Raw genomic sequence first — 15,244 nt, forward strand, 5'->3', positions numbered from 1 at the left:
TTTTTTTTTTTCTATTGATGGAATTGTTAACTTTAAACCGGTTGGCAGCTCACATTACATTGGATTACCATTTACCTACTAATTAATGTAGAGAATTTTTTTTTTTTCTCTTAAATGGATGCTTTGATGAAATTGAACATGTGTACAACTAATGACTTTCTTCATATATATATATATATATATATATATAACGTAGAACTATAGAATGACTGACGGCCGATCTATCACACACAAGAAAAAGGGTTTTCTTAGCCCGGGCATTTGTTAAACTGTTGGCAGCACCAACTAAAGCAAAGATTGACACCTACAAGGTAGAGAATTGACTTGGCTTGGGAAATAATGTACATGACTATGAGGTAAAGTTTTTCTTCACCCTCATTATTCGAGGTATTAGGATCAGATCATCGAACTCTGAGAAAATCAAGATAGAATCATCTTGATTTGATTAGAAAGTAGGATGGGCTGTTAGAACGAATCGAAATTTACCACTTGCCAAAGGAAATTTCAAAGCCAAGAAAATATCATAACGACCCTGCTGACTGACAAAGAGTTCTAAGGACTCAATGCCTATAAATACATTCTTTATAATTGCATATCATCCACATAAAGCAATAACAGTATAATCTCAGAAGTGATGAATAAACATATTATTAATATGTGGATTTGACCAAAATTTAATTCATAGATCCTGATTTTGGAGGACATTTGGAATCAGTTTGTTCTCTAGAAACATTAAATTAGATCAGATTTGTCAAACAGAATTTCACTCCCATTTTATTTCGACAAGGTAAAAACTAACGGAATCAAGAATAAAAAGTGTTATTAAGCGAGACCTTATAGTTAGCACCTTAGTTAGCCTTAATCACTACGAATAACATTTGGTTGTTGCCTAAATTGCAGCTCTACTAACAACCAACGAAATGAAATCTAGAATGATGTTTTTGAAAATATTAAAATCTAAAAAGATATTTATGAACTCTGGGCAGAAGAAGAAAAAAAATTCTTTCTTTCGTTTTGTTCAAGCTCAAGAGTATATTGATCATTAGATGGTAAATTTGGATTCATACAAGGGTCAAAAACTGACCCAAAGAGGAGTCAACAGAACCACGGCCACACAATTCTTAGAAAGCCGCTGGCTGGTAATTGCACCTCGGACAGCAGCCAAATAATTTTTATATCAACTACTCCCCAGCCATTTTAGGAAATTTGAATTTTTAAGGACACCCATAAAATATGGAAAAGATTTTTTTAGCACGCCACAATTCTATCACATGGGGTAAATGCCTGTTCTAATAATTTGGCCAGGGCCCATTTTCCCAATCCCACTTGTTGTCTTCTTTATCCTAATTCATCCCCAACCACACCTCCCACGTTTCTTCCTTCGACTCCGTCCAGCTATATATAACTAACTACACTCCTTCCTCCTACGCTCCTTCCTTCTAGAAAAAAGCCGCCATCACCACAAAGAATGGCACTAGTGAGACAACGGCGCAACCTCAATCTCCGCCTCCCCTTGCCGGACTCTGCCGACTGCCGCCCTCGCTTCCCCCTCCCACTCCCCCCAACTTCGCACTCCTCCGCAACCACCACTGGTGGCGGTGCCGCCCCCTCCACCACCACCACCAACTCCCAAGAAGTCGACCGCCTCTCTGACCTCGAGAAACTCAAAGTCCTCGGCCACGGCAACGGAGGCACAGTCTACCAAGTCCGCTACAAGCGCTCCTCCGTCATCTACGCCCTCAAAGTCGTCCATGGAGACTGCGACACCACCATCCGCCGTCAGATCTTCCGCGAGATGGAGATCCTCCGACGTACGGACTCTCCGTACATCATCCGATGCCACGGGATTTTCGAGAAACCCACCGGCGACATCTCGATCCTGATGGAGTACATGGACGGCGGCACACTCGATTCTCTCCTCAAATCCCATGGAACCCTCTCAGAGCAGTCACTCTCCACCGTAGCTCGCCAAGTCCTCAACGGTCTTCACTACCTTCACTCCCAGAAAATCGTCCACAGAGACATCAAGCCTGCAAATCTGCTAGTAAATCAGAAGATGGAAGTCAAGATTGCAGACTTCGGGGTCAGCAAGATTATGTGTCGTATGCTCGAACCTTGCGATTCTTATGTGGGTACCTGTGCATACATGAGCCCTGAAAGATTCGATCCAGACACCTACGGTTCCAACTACAACGGATACGCTGCGGATATCTGGAGCTTAGGGCTTACACTATTGGAGCTCTATATGGGTCACTTCCCCTTGCTAACTCCTGAACAGAGACCCGATTGGGCCACGCTAATGTGTGCGATCTGTTTCGGAGAACCACCGAGCCTTCCTAACAGTGCTTCCGAGGAGTTTCAGAGCTTCATCAATTGTTGTTTGCAGAAGGATTCCAGGAAGAGATGGACAGTTTCACAGCTCTTGTCACACCCTTTTATCGGCAAGGATCGGGAGGATCTGAAAATTGATCCAAAATCCTCATGAGCGTCACCGGTTTTTGGAATCTCCAGTGCCGGAATTTGTACATATTGCGGGGATCTTTTTCCTAATAATGATTTTCCTCTGTATATTTTCTTATCCTTTTCACAGTAAAACTGCAATGAAAAGAGATATTGGGGGAAAATTAATGAATTCCAACTTATCCTCTTAATTCATTTTTGTGTCCATGAATCCATCTTAGTTCGTTGTTTATTAACCGTCCCGTTGGTATCAAACTCTTGTAGATCCTAATCTGACGCTGAAAGAAACCTCTCAAATCTGGTAAAACTGAAATTACTAAAAGTAGTTCTTGTTTTCGATCGAGAATGAGGGTATTTGGGACATTTCGATTAGAAGCAAAGTCTGACTTAATCTAATCATCACACATTGACCCACGTGGGCAATCTCAAGTAGTGAAGCCGCCTTTGTCTGATATCTATTGCTTGCAAGCTTGGCCGCCACAGTTTTAGGATTGGAAAGTTACAAGAAGATGCAAAAGATTCCTAAATTAGTCTCTTTATTTGCTAGTATCATTATGCCGAAGTTTACAAGAATGGGAGGATAAGAAAAAATTCCTAAACAAGATATTTTTATTGGCTGATATATCTGGTGCCGTGGTTACCATAAGGATGGAACTTGGAAGGATGCAAGAAGATACCAAAACTAGTTATCTTTTTCTTTCTTTTTTGGAATAATATTCTCTCTAGTCTCTTTCTATAAGTCAGTGGAGAGAGATAGACTGTGAAGGTGCTGGTGGAGGGTGCACTCTCCCATAGAGAACACTCTCCCATCCTCCCCCCACCTAAAAAAAATCCTTATTTTCTGTTGACACTTCTACTGGCCATTTTAACTAACAGTCCACAAGGAAGTCAAGTCCAATTCAAAATCATCTGATTAGGGCTTGGTTTTAGGCATCGGTTTGATATCGGTCAATCCATATTGGTATCGGCCCACATTGATATCAATATCAATATCGGTATCTATTCCTAAAATAGTATAGATGAAGGTGAAAGATCTGGTATCAGTGTCTTTGAGGGCAAAACTGTACATATCGGATGGTGTTAGTGTTGATTGGACAAAATCGAATGGACACCGATATCTAAAACCATGAACTAGGACATCAACTGATCGTTTCGATCAGATCTTAATCAGCCCCACACATTTGAGGCAGCAGACCAAAGCCGATTAATTGCGTGACTGTTCCTTAATGCCAAGACAGAGTGGTTAATAATCTGTTGATTGGTTATTGAAACTAATCAATTAGTTAAGTCATAATTGGTTGATCTATTAGCTTGATCATGTTGGGAATGATTTGGTTATTGAAGGTTAAATTAGGAAAATCAGATCCCTTCTAGCTTAAATATGATCCGATTTATAAGATATGGCTGGCTCTTAGAGCAACCCATACAGTAGATGTGTTTCCAACACATAGTGAATTCGGATTTGAGAATTATCTAGGCAGAGAAATGTTTGGATCAACTTGCTCTGTAAAATTTAAGAACTCATTACAAAAATCAGTGAAAAAAGCAGGTATATAAGATTCGGCTTTCGTTATTCAGTGACCTATAAGAAAATACGGAAAAAAATATTGTATATTCGATTTTAATATTTATTATATTCATTTCACATGTCTTATATTCTTAGACTATCAATTTAATAGATGATGTGTTCTGGATCAGCCTCTATCATTCATTCCTGACTGTATACTTGTGACGTTGTTTTAATAATATATCTCATTTGATTAATTCATCATCCAATAGGCAATCAATGATAAGAATACATCTTTTAATAGTCAAAGAGAGTTAGATGCATGATCTCATACACTTGGTACAGTTTCATGTAAAGCTGATTTTGAATTGTTAGCAAAGGGTTCTATAGACTTGGTTGAAAGATCCAAAAGGAAAAAACATATTTGTGTTAAAATATGATGACTAAAATAATGTCATTTAACTAGTCTTTTGTAAACAATCATTACTAGACAAGAGGCTATATAATTTTACGACATACTAATTTAGCCTCGTAGGATCAACATGAAACAATTGAAAGGAGTCAATCCCTACAAACAAGAGTGATCATTGTAGCTTAGTCTCACATTAGACAGACATTTAAAAATAGAAGTGAGATCATAACTGTATCTATTCTGATTGTCCACTAGAGTAGTCGGGTCGAAGACTTGAATATACATCGTTAATGGAAAAAAAGATGATTAACTTAAAATTAATTTGATGGTGAGAAGATGTGTCAAGAGACGGCACAAGTTGTAATCACAAGAGGGGGCAACTCATCCACATCCACGTCTTAACCTTAGAAAAGATACATGAACGTGAGAGAAATTGCTCTTTTTTTTTTTTTGTAGGAGACAAGTTGCTCTTCACTAGATGGTGATGTGTGAGATGAGCTGTGTTAAACGAGTCGTGGGGTTTAAAACTTTCATATTGTAATCTTTTGTTGATGGACCATAGCTTTAACTTTTTGATCGATTAGATTTAGACCCCACTTATGGTTATCGGGTCTTTGTGCCTTGCTCTTGTTGCTATACATGGAAGGTTGCAATGGCCAATAAACTCCATTATTGAACTCATGAAAAGACAATTTGGGAACGTCATATTCTCCAAAAAAAAAGAAGTTATTGCTCTTCATTATTGTAATCTTTGTTGATGCATCATAGCTTTTTCTTAGTGATTAGACAAACACCTATATGGTTATTGAGTCTTGATGCTTTTTCCTTGTTACTGATAAACTCTAAATATGAATTTATGGAACATCAATATTAGGTTTAAATATTGCATTATCATAGTTTTTATGTTAAGCAGTCATTTTAATGTTGTACTATTAGTTAGTTATCAATGTATAATCTCAAGGGGGTAGTTGATTGGTAAGGGACATTCGTCTGAGAAAGTATGTGGTTTTGAATTTGACTCTTCTTATCTTCTTGGGGCCACACACATGGGGTAGCTAGTACTTTTCATTTTTTTCGGTGAAAGTTGAATGGTTCTCATTCAATCCTAATATAACCCGAACCATGCAATTGTGGGGTCATTAGTATGAGCCCATAAGACTAGTTAGGCCAAAAGCCTGGATACCTATCGTTAGCAACAATATATATATATATATATATCAGTTTACTATCACGATATCGGCCATTAAACAGGAATTTGTTACTCATACATTTAGACTAGGAACCCTACATTTTTTTTTTTCTTTTCAAAAGCTTATCTCCAAAATAAAAAATAAAAAATTAAAGCTATGGTACTATCAAACATACTTTTATGACAAAAAAACATTGTTAAATGGAACCATATATATTACATAGGTAGGATGATATTGCAAATCCAACAGTTGGATAGATGAAGATAGGTCTGGAAAATATGCATGTGCCAAGTATGTGTTGGCTTACATTGTTTGTTTATTTCATGTCTCTTTGTGCATTCTCTTGGTAGTCTTAGATTTTTAAAAATCTTAATTTTTATACTTAGGTAATTCGGCATGATAAGGTTTACATTTCCACCAAATTTAAGTCCCATTATATATGGTTAGTGAAAGATACTATAGCCAACCAACTAATTGACTCTCTTCAGTTGTGTCGACCAGAAACCCTGTCTCCTATCTAGATATTGCTCTAATTTTCTAAATGAACCCAATTCTAAGGGTAGGTAGGTGTGTCCGCCAACGTCAAGCTGCCCATGTGGGAAACATTAAAATTAGAATGGGAAATTTGACAAGTCAATCTAGAGTGTTTTCTTTCTATCCTACAATTGAAATTGATGCAGCTGCCTTCAAACAATAAAAAATAAAATGGGGAATATAAGAGCTCTTTCTAACATGAGTTATGCAAATAACTCTATACAATTTAAGGATATGAGGTTTGTGAAAATGAAATATCTATTTGGAAGAGGTTTTGTATACAATCGTGCATGATGCATGGCTACGTATACAACTATTGAATAGGAATGATGATCTATGATGCATCTTCAACCCAGCCACCGTGCAAATCCATGCACAAAACCTCTCCCAAAATGATATTTCATTTTCAAAATTTGCACATTTTTTACACAACCATTGGATAGGAAATATTTTTTATTTATGCTGTTTTATACAAAAACCTCCCCATGGAGAAAGCCATCAGTGTATTGCAAAGAATTAAAAAAAGCCATCAGTGAGTTTCATCGCTCATTAAATAAAAGAATAATTAATAGTGACTAGTGAGCTTCATTTACTTGTGATTGGAAATTAAAAACAATTAACTCAGTCAGAGTACTTATAATTCTATATCCTCTTTCTTTTTTTGGGGTACAATATTTAATAATTTCTAAGTACTTTTTAATATTTATGGCTTAAAGCAGACATAAAATATTCCATTAGGACTCTGTGCCCTATCCCTTTTTATTTTTTCTTTTAGTGAAGCGCCCTAACTCATACCATTAGTATTTTCTACTTTATTGTAGGTCAGATGTGGCCATGGGTCTCAAATTTCATTCATTAACAGCTTCCCCCTCTTACTATATGTTTTTCCCTGGCCCATGGACAGATGTGGCCATGGGGCTCAAATTTCATTGACCTTGGACTGTTGAAGATAAGAGAAAAAGAATTATTAAAAAAAATTCAAAGTGATATCTAGATCTATGGAACTCTTCCCATCCAGCTGTTTGGATTCTCAAGTTTAGGAGTATCAATCAGGCAGCTCGGTCCAATTTTGATGGGAATAAACCGGTTTTGAATTGGTAATAGGCTTAATCGAAACCAATCCATTAAGCTAAAAGTGAGTTTCGGTTTTGGTCTAGTTTAGTTCGTATTGGGTTGACGTAACGGATTCTTCTTGAGAAACTACTGGTTTCATTTATATTTTTCATATGGTTTTTTTTTTTTTAATTGGCTTTTATAGGTTTTGACAGTCCGGTTCAGTTTCGGTTCTATTGTTTTTCATAAAACCCCAAACCAAAATCAAACCAACAAAGGTTCTTCTGATCCGATCAATTTTGTCGGTCCGACCAATTTGGGAATCAAATCGACACCCCTTATTTGTTCTGCTTAATTTCCGAGGATGAGAAGGTGGGTGGAGAATTGAGATTGTGTAACTTGGGCTACATGACTAGCTCAAATCTGCCTATTTATGTGGGTAGATGTGGGCATGGTTTAGCTCAACTCATTCACGGACTGTAACATTCGAAAGCCCATATAATGATTAATATATAAAATAAACAGTAAATTAACTTAATTTTATATAATGAAACCATTCTATAATAAAAATAAAATTGACTGAGTGATTGGGATATCTTAGGCAAGTTGAATTTGGCAATTGGATTGGTTATATGGAGTGGTGTGTGAACCATGTTTCAAGTATCGATGTCATATCGGCCGTATTGGATCGGTATCAGCTGAGACTAATCCCCGATTCTTGATCGATCTGGATCAGCTATCTAGATTGTTTCAGGGTAAAATAGTAAAAAATTAGTATTTTTGAAAAAAAGCAAGGGTAAAACCGATCGATATCCACCGATCTAGATCGGATATGAATCGGTATTGTCCCCTAAATCCATGGTCCAAACAAGGGGTGTCAAGCGGTCAAGATGGGATGGCCTCGATCCATCCTAATCAGGCTCTGCCAATTTCTAGGGCTGCACCGTGAATGCCCGTTTAGCTAAACGGGTTTAGCTAACGCGGGCATGGTACGATTAATAATCAGGCTAGGGGTGTCAATTGGATAGTTCAGTTTGGTTTCGATCGGGTTGAATCGGTTTCAGTCTAGGAATGAGGAAGACCAAAACCAATCCGTTAAGGAACTTCGATTTTTGGTCAGTTTCGATTTTGGTCCGATTTGGTTTCGGTTTATTTCAGTTTTTCAATATCAAGTTAATACCGATTTAGATTGATTTATTATTGGGCTTGAACCATAATGAATCTTACATTCATAACTTATAGTGGCAATATTTGACGAAAAACACACTTTAAATTTATGATTAAATCATGGTTTATCATTGTAAGGGAAAGATAACAAATATTGAAACTAATGGATAACAAATTACTAAGAAGATAACTAATATTGAAATCACAAAATGAACCTTATTATCCAATCATTCATTTAACTATCCAACTAGTTTTTTATAGTGAACAAAGAAATCAATGGAAGCATTATTACAATTTACAAATTAATTTCTCTATTCATAACCTAATATTCAATGATTTATAACAATTCCCCTTATAATAAAAAAATTTCTCACTCATATTGTAAAAAATGGATGGTCAATTCACCAATTTATAATCTCAAAATCATTTATTTTTTTATCCGTTTCATTCGGTTTGGTTTGGACCGATTTTCAGTCGGTCCGAACATACCTCAGTCCAAAATCAATCCAATAAGGATCTGTTTGGTTCGGTTCAGGTTTTATCTGTCGGTTTCGATCGATTTTATCAGTTCGAACTAGGCTTTGACACTCCTAAATCAGGCCGATCGATCTCGGGCTTTAACCAGGCTGTCATAAACAGACTTTAATTGGGTCTTAATCAGGTTATAGACCTATTTAACTTTAAATGGGTCCTCTTTAAAATTGGTCTCTTAAATGTGCTTGAAGAGAAATACCAATAAAATGAGGCAAAAAATGACATAACAAAAAAAAGATCACATAGTTAAAATGGATTAAGCCAAAGATGGGCAAAGTAACTAAATTACTAAGATACTCGATCTTTCCCACGAAACTCAAATCAATTAAACTATGCCTATAAAACCCAAGTATAATAAGCTCAAATCAATTAAACTATGCATAAAAAAGATCAATGTGCATATAACAATTACCACCATCTCAATTGTACATATCACATAACCTTAGCAGTAAATACAAATAGTATTAAAAAAAAATTTTAAAAATACAAGTAGTATTAAAGGGACCAGGCTAGGTTGGGCTTAAAGGAGTCGATCTGCTTTCTTGATGTTTCCAGTAAAAAAATATACTAAAACAACCAAGTACAAAACAAATTTCAGAAAAATAAAAAATTTATTAAAGAAGATGTGCATCAGGGAATTGAACCTTGGTTAGTACAGAGGGAGGGCACCATGATACCACTACACCAGATGCGTAAAACATTATTGGTCAGAATTTTTCACTTAAATTATATAAAATAATATTCTAGCCTAAGGCTCCCTTAATATCCTTCCTAGTTTCTGAAATTCTTCCCAGAAAATATATTTATAAATAGATCCCTTGCTCCTTTATTCACATATTAAGTTTTGTCTTTTAAAAGTTTTAGATGTAGCAAGATAGGGATCGAGCTCCTCTGCTGCGTCCCTCCTTGGCGGAGTCTAGCGGAGGCTACCTATGATTCCGACATGTAGCCAAAGCCACGTGTAGGGTAAATAATAAAAGATCAGAAGAAATGGTCTTAAGTTTTGGTTTTGAAAATTCAACCAGGTCGGTCGACCAAAACTCCTCACCCCTTCTTCTTCTTCTCCCTCTTTCCCTCCTCTGGTCGTAAAGCAAACCAGCAAAAGGTAAGAGACGACTCTGCAAGTAAATAGGGAATGTAATTTTTTTGTGTTTTGCATTGGATTTGTTCATGAATGGTCTTTGTAAATCGTTAATGTTTTGGATTTGAACTCGTTTTTTGTTCTTAATTCATCTATTATCTTAAAGTTTTATCTTATAGAATTGAAGCAATTGGATTGTTAGGGTTTTAGATTGTTAATCTTCTATTATATTTTCAATTAGTGAGTTTCTTCATTTACGAATTCCAAAGGTTCTTAATCTCATTATATATTCTCTTGAGTAATTATACTGCAATCTGAGCCCACCTGCAATTCCAAAAGAGAGTGAAAGATTCTCATCACTGAGTTCATAAAATTCCGACATTTTTCAGTCCATGAATTGGAGTTGTTATCAGTACTTGTTGCCTAAAACGTCGTGAAGACCGATTATGAGATCCTCTTCTTGCTTCCTCTGAGCAGAAGAGAGGGCACAGAGGGAGAGGGGTTGCTTTCGTATGACCAGAGGAGGTAAAGAGGGAGAAGAAGAAGAGGTGAGGAGTTTTGGTTTTTTCTAACGTTTTCGTCGACCGACCCGGTCGAGTTTTCAAAACCAAAACTTAGACCGCTTCTTTTGATCTTTTATTATCCATCATACACGTGGTGTTGGCCACATACCGGAATCGTAGGCAGCCTCCGCCAGGCTCTGCTAGAAAAGGATGCAGCAGAGGAGCTCGATAGAGCTTTAAAATGATAGAAAATAAATATGGAACAATTCATGAAGATCGATAAGCATGCACGACAAACACTAAAAAAAAAAACACGTTTTAGGCATACCTGAATCCATGGCTGAAGAATAAGAACTCCTCAATGTTTTCTTGTATGCTCCTCGTACAACATGATCAATGTTGGTCTGGTCTACCCTCTTTCCCTTTTGCTTTTGGTCGTTAGCATCACTTATGGGTCATGATAACTATATATAGGGGTGAGGGTACGGACCAACCCTGTAATAAAATTAGGGTTTCCTTCCCATTAAGGAAACAATACTTTAGGTCCACACATAGTAATAAATATTTCATACCATTAAGGTGTGCTAATAGAATCTAATATCTCCATAGAGATCACTTACCAATAATATTGGATTCTTTCTGCTTACTTCATCTGTAGTCAACACCACTAAATTGGTTTTGGAAACAAATCTTTGACTATGCTAGCCCACCTAATAGGAAATCTTACAATCTCCCACTTGGGTAGCATATCTCGCAAGTTTTAGATTTTAAAATTTATTTAAAACGACTCTCCGATTTAGATAAACTGAATGTGGCCACAAACAAAACAGTGTCGAATGGAGTGCACCTTAAACCAAATGCTTTAGTCCGAATGAAAATTATAAACACCCAACCGTATTGATAATCACATCTAAAGCGATATGAGACCACACACGTCAAAGTGCTCATAACATCACCGATTTGGGCTGAACAGTATAAAAGTATATGAAAATAACATGCAATAGTGATCATCATGTCTATTTCTAAATTGGTCCTGGCTCGAAAACCAAATGAGCCCTATGAGACAGATACCGAAGGTGTCATTCACTACAAGCGTCTCCCAAACGCTCAAGCTTCAATCAAAGAAGCTCATTGGAACTGGGTCCAAATGTCTCACAACACTAGCACTATACCTCAATCAAACGAGGCTTTGTCAGCGACTGGATGTGTGTGTATTGACTAGAACCTCAGATACCGAATGAGGTAAATACACCACATATAACCTCAATTTTTTGTAGGAGGTAAATAAATAAGTGTATACACATAAACAAATGGTCATAAAATTACATATACATTCTTGAGAACAATAATGATGCATCATATATATAAAATAAAACTGAAAGTCAAATGTGAACATATTGAGCAAAACTCCCACTAATAAAATGCATCAAAAGAACTAACAAGTCTCATATTAGTGACATGCTCTTGAAAGACTTTTGGAGTCAAACCCTTAGTAAGAGAATCTGCAATCATATTTTCTGTAGCAATCTGTTCCATTGTAATCTGTGACTCTTGAACTTTCTCTCTAACAAAAATTACTTAATATCAATGTGTTTAGAGTCTAAAGTACTTTACTTTTATGAGAGAAACAAACTGCAGCGGAGTTGTCACAAAACATCCTCAATGATTTAGATATAGAGTCAACAATCTGTAATAATGTAGTTCTACAGAAATTTATGATTTATGAGCTTACTCCCATTGATCTTTAAATAGACCTATTCGATTCCTCCTATTTTTTTATAAAGAACCTTAGCTTGAACATAATTAACAACCACTGGCTTAGGAGGCTCATCAATTCAAGATTAAAATCTACTATCATAATAGCCAGAGAAATATTAAATGATTAGTTTCATTCTTTAAAATTGGAACCATTCAAATTTTTTTTAACAGAAAATAGCTGGGAAGTCAAAGCTGGCAAATATAATCATACATATTTACCAAAATATATAATATGCAAGAACAGAAGGCATATTAAACTTCCCAACAATATAATTAAATCTGACTAATTGGGCTATTAATAAGATTTATCACAATATTGTTTTCAATAACTATAGAAAAATAGAAACTGGAAAAAGATCCGACGTCATCAGGGTCACACCTATAGTGGCAAGATTGCCCAATAAGTAGTGAAATCTTTCACATGTAAGGCGAGACGCTCGAAACAACACCACTCTAAAGATTCCGTCATCTGTGGTGGCAAGACAAGAACCTTCAAAGCTATGAAGCCCAAGACATCACCCTCACATTATCAAGTGAAACCGACCAAATGAAGATTCACATGTGGTAGCAAGAGCACATCATTCGTCATATGGTCTCCTTGACTGCAACCCATCCTGAATAGTCAATAGTAATTTCACAATCTCAGTAACTAGCCCACTAAGTGAAAGCGTAATCACTGAAATTATGAAAACCTATAAACTTATATTGCTACCAAATGCCCGTGGATTTAGATTTTGGGTGCAAACAATAAGATGAGCTATTTCAGTATTTAATTAATAAAATATTCAACATAAGTCCACAAAAGTAACCCATTATAAACTCTTATAGTCAATATGGTAACACCATAATTTAACAGTTATCAAAGTGAGTACATTCTTAGTATGACAGTTTTGTACTTCCAGCTATTACCATAAATAAATAAAAAATCTAAATATGACGATTTTCTATAATGACAACATGCTAAATATGAAGGTTCATATCATTTATTCATGATAGCAAAAAACACATGAAATATGTTCCCTTATCCATAATGCATTAGATATAAAAAATTGTATACAAATATGATCTTTAGGCTCAAATGACTTTAATATCTAATACAAATATTTTCCTATAAACTTTAAAGTCAATCATAATAAAGCCCCATAATTTCTTTAAGTAAAAAAAAAAAAGTTATTTAGCTAATAGTGCACATGAACCGAATAGCTTATAGGCTAAAACAACAATAAACCTTTAACAAATAAAGGTAATGTTGGCTTAGATCCATAGTAAATATAAACAACTCCATAGGCTTTATACCAATAAGTCACTAAAACTTCAATGAGTTCATTTAAATCATTCAAATATAATATATCTGTTTTATCTCGATGAATTTTCAATAAAATTGAACTTTATCACAAGTACAAATATGACATATAAATTCGAAGAAATATTACTTAAACAATGCACTTGTGATATTTTGAATCATAAATAAGTGTCAAAACTCATAATTATATATCTCGTGATGAAACCTGATGTCAGAGATGATAAATATAACATCGAAGAAAATATCAAAATACCCCATATTGACTTAAAATTCATGAAACGACAAGTGTAGTATACATAATAAAACATGTATGATACATCTATCACCATCAATAGGATAATAATTTATTTTTCCACTAATATAAGAGAGTAGGACTAGATGACCTAATAAAAGTACCATTTATAAAAGTCAATATCAGTTCATATTAGAACTAGATCTAATTGTTGGCTTGAATAAACAATGTCAAAATAGTCAACAGTATAAACAGATTTTAGAAGTCATTTCAATAAATCAAAATTAAAAAATTTTTGATTCCATTTGCATAAACTGTTTATGGTCTATACAATTATTGGACTCAAAAACTGGATTTCATTAAAACTATGATGAAAATAATTAATAAATCATCAACATGTACAAACAACGTGGGATGATCTTATGTCATAACATCTCAAATGTGAGTATATCTATCATCATTAATATTAATCTTTAAGATGTCAACTCTACCCATAAAGAATTTTCACAAAAATCGATTTAAATAGACCACACCAATAACAAAGTTTAACTTGGTGAGATTCATATGCATTCACTGTAATGACTGTATCACTCAAAAGTTATCGCTGAAACTGTATCCTTATCCTTTAAGACAAGAATACACTGGTCCTCTCATTTTCTTATATTAACTGTGAAAAGAACAATAACTTTTGAGATCCCCTTAATTTTGGGGTCAGAATATTTAGGTTACTGTCATTTTCTTTAACTTTGGTGACATCATTTTTAAGCAAATGTCACCTACTATGCTGCACTAGAGAAAACCATGAAAGAACAAGATACGTCACTTTGGTGGAATCTACATTACCCTTTCATGGTTCCCTAGAAATACGTTTTGCAGTTAAACATGTGTGAAAGGTTACACCCAATTTAACTCTAATATATTTATTCATCATAGAGTGTTCCAAATATGACATGCAAATATAAAATACCATTAATTTTTTACCTATGTCATTCATAAATGACTTTTTTAATATCATAGTAATGATAAACCAATGCAAAAAAACACGCATAAATATAAATACAATTCTGAAGTCACTGTAGAACAAAGGAAAACACTATAGCTGTTCCAAAAACAATTATGGAACACAAAATCTATGTCTCATTTTCATGTTTTAAAATCAATCCAGTATATTGAACATCCATACACTGGTTGAACCATAAAAACATTTCAAAATACATAATTATATCCTCCCAATAATTCGACTAGTCAAGTAGGACTAGTCAAATAAGATCAAATTGGAATTAAATCAGATCCTAAATGATCAACAAAATTCAAACCAAACTAGGGTCAATCAATAGGTCAATGCAAACTTATTAGATCGAAGCTTAATGTATAGATTGATTTCCTTAAGACCCATAAAGCTATTTCAATGCATTGAACAAATGGTCATATAGCTCTCCTTTTTTTTTTTTTAGTCAACTTGACATAATACTTTCTTCGTCTCAAAGTAATACAATACTCTCTTTTGGAG

The 15,244-nt window shown here is 35.0% G+C and overlaps 1 protein-coding gene across 1 annotated transcript; it reads left to right on the plus strand.

Moving 5' to 3' along the window:
* Window positions 1–1,378: 1,378 nt before the first annotated feature.
* On the plus strand, window positions 1,379–2,651 carry LOC122070618 (mitogen-activated protein kinase kinase 9-like). The gene has a single exon (XM_042634809.1). The coding sequence runs from the start codon at window positions 1,469–1,471 to the stop codon at window positions 2,483–2,485; it is 1,017 nt and encodes a 338-aa protein (XP_042490743.1). The 5' UTR covers window positions 1,379–1,468; the 3' UTR covers window positions 2,486–2,651.
* The last annotated feature ends 12,593 nt before the right edge of the window (window positions 2,652–15,244 follow it).

This window comes from Macadamia integrifolia, unplaced genomic scaffold, assembly GCF_013358625.1.
Source record: "Macadamia integrifolia cultivar HAES 741 unplaced genomic scaffold, SCU_Mint_v3 scaffold954, whole genome shotgun sequence".
Taxonomy (NCBI): domain Eukaryota; kingdom Viridiplantae; phylum Streptophyta; class Magnoliopsida; order Proteales; family Proteaceae; genus Macadamia; species Macadamia integrifolia.

Bases quoted from the DNA above. Each gene is read 5' to 3' on its own strand.
- LOC122070618 (XM_042634809.1), top strand. From the start codon at position 1,469: ATGGCACTAGTGAGACAACGGCGCAACCTCAATCTCCGCCTCCCCTTG.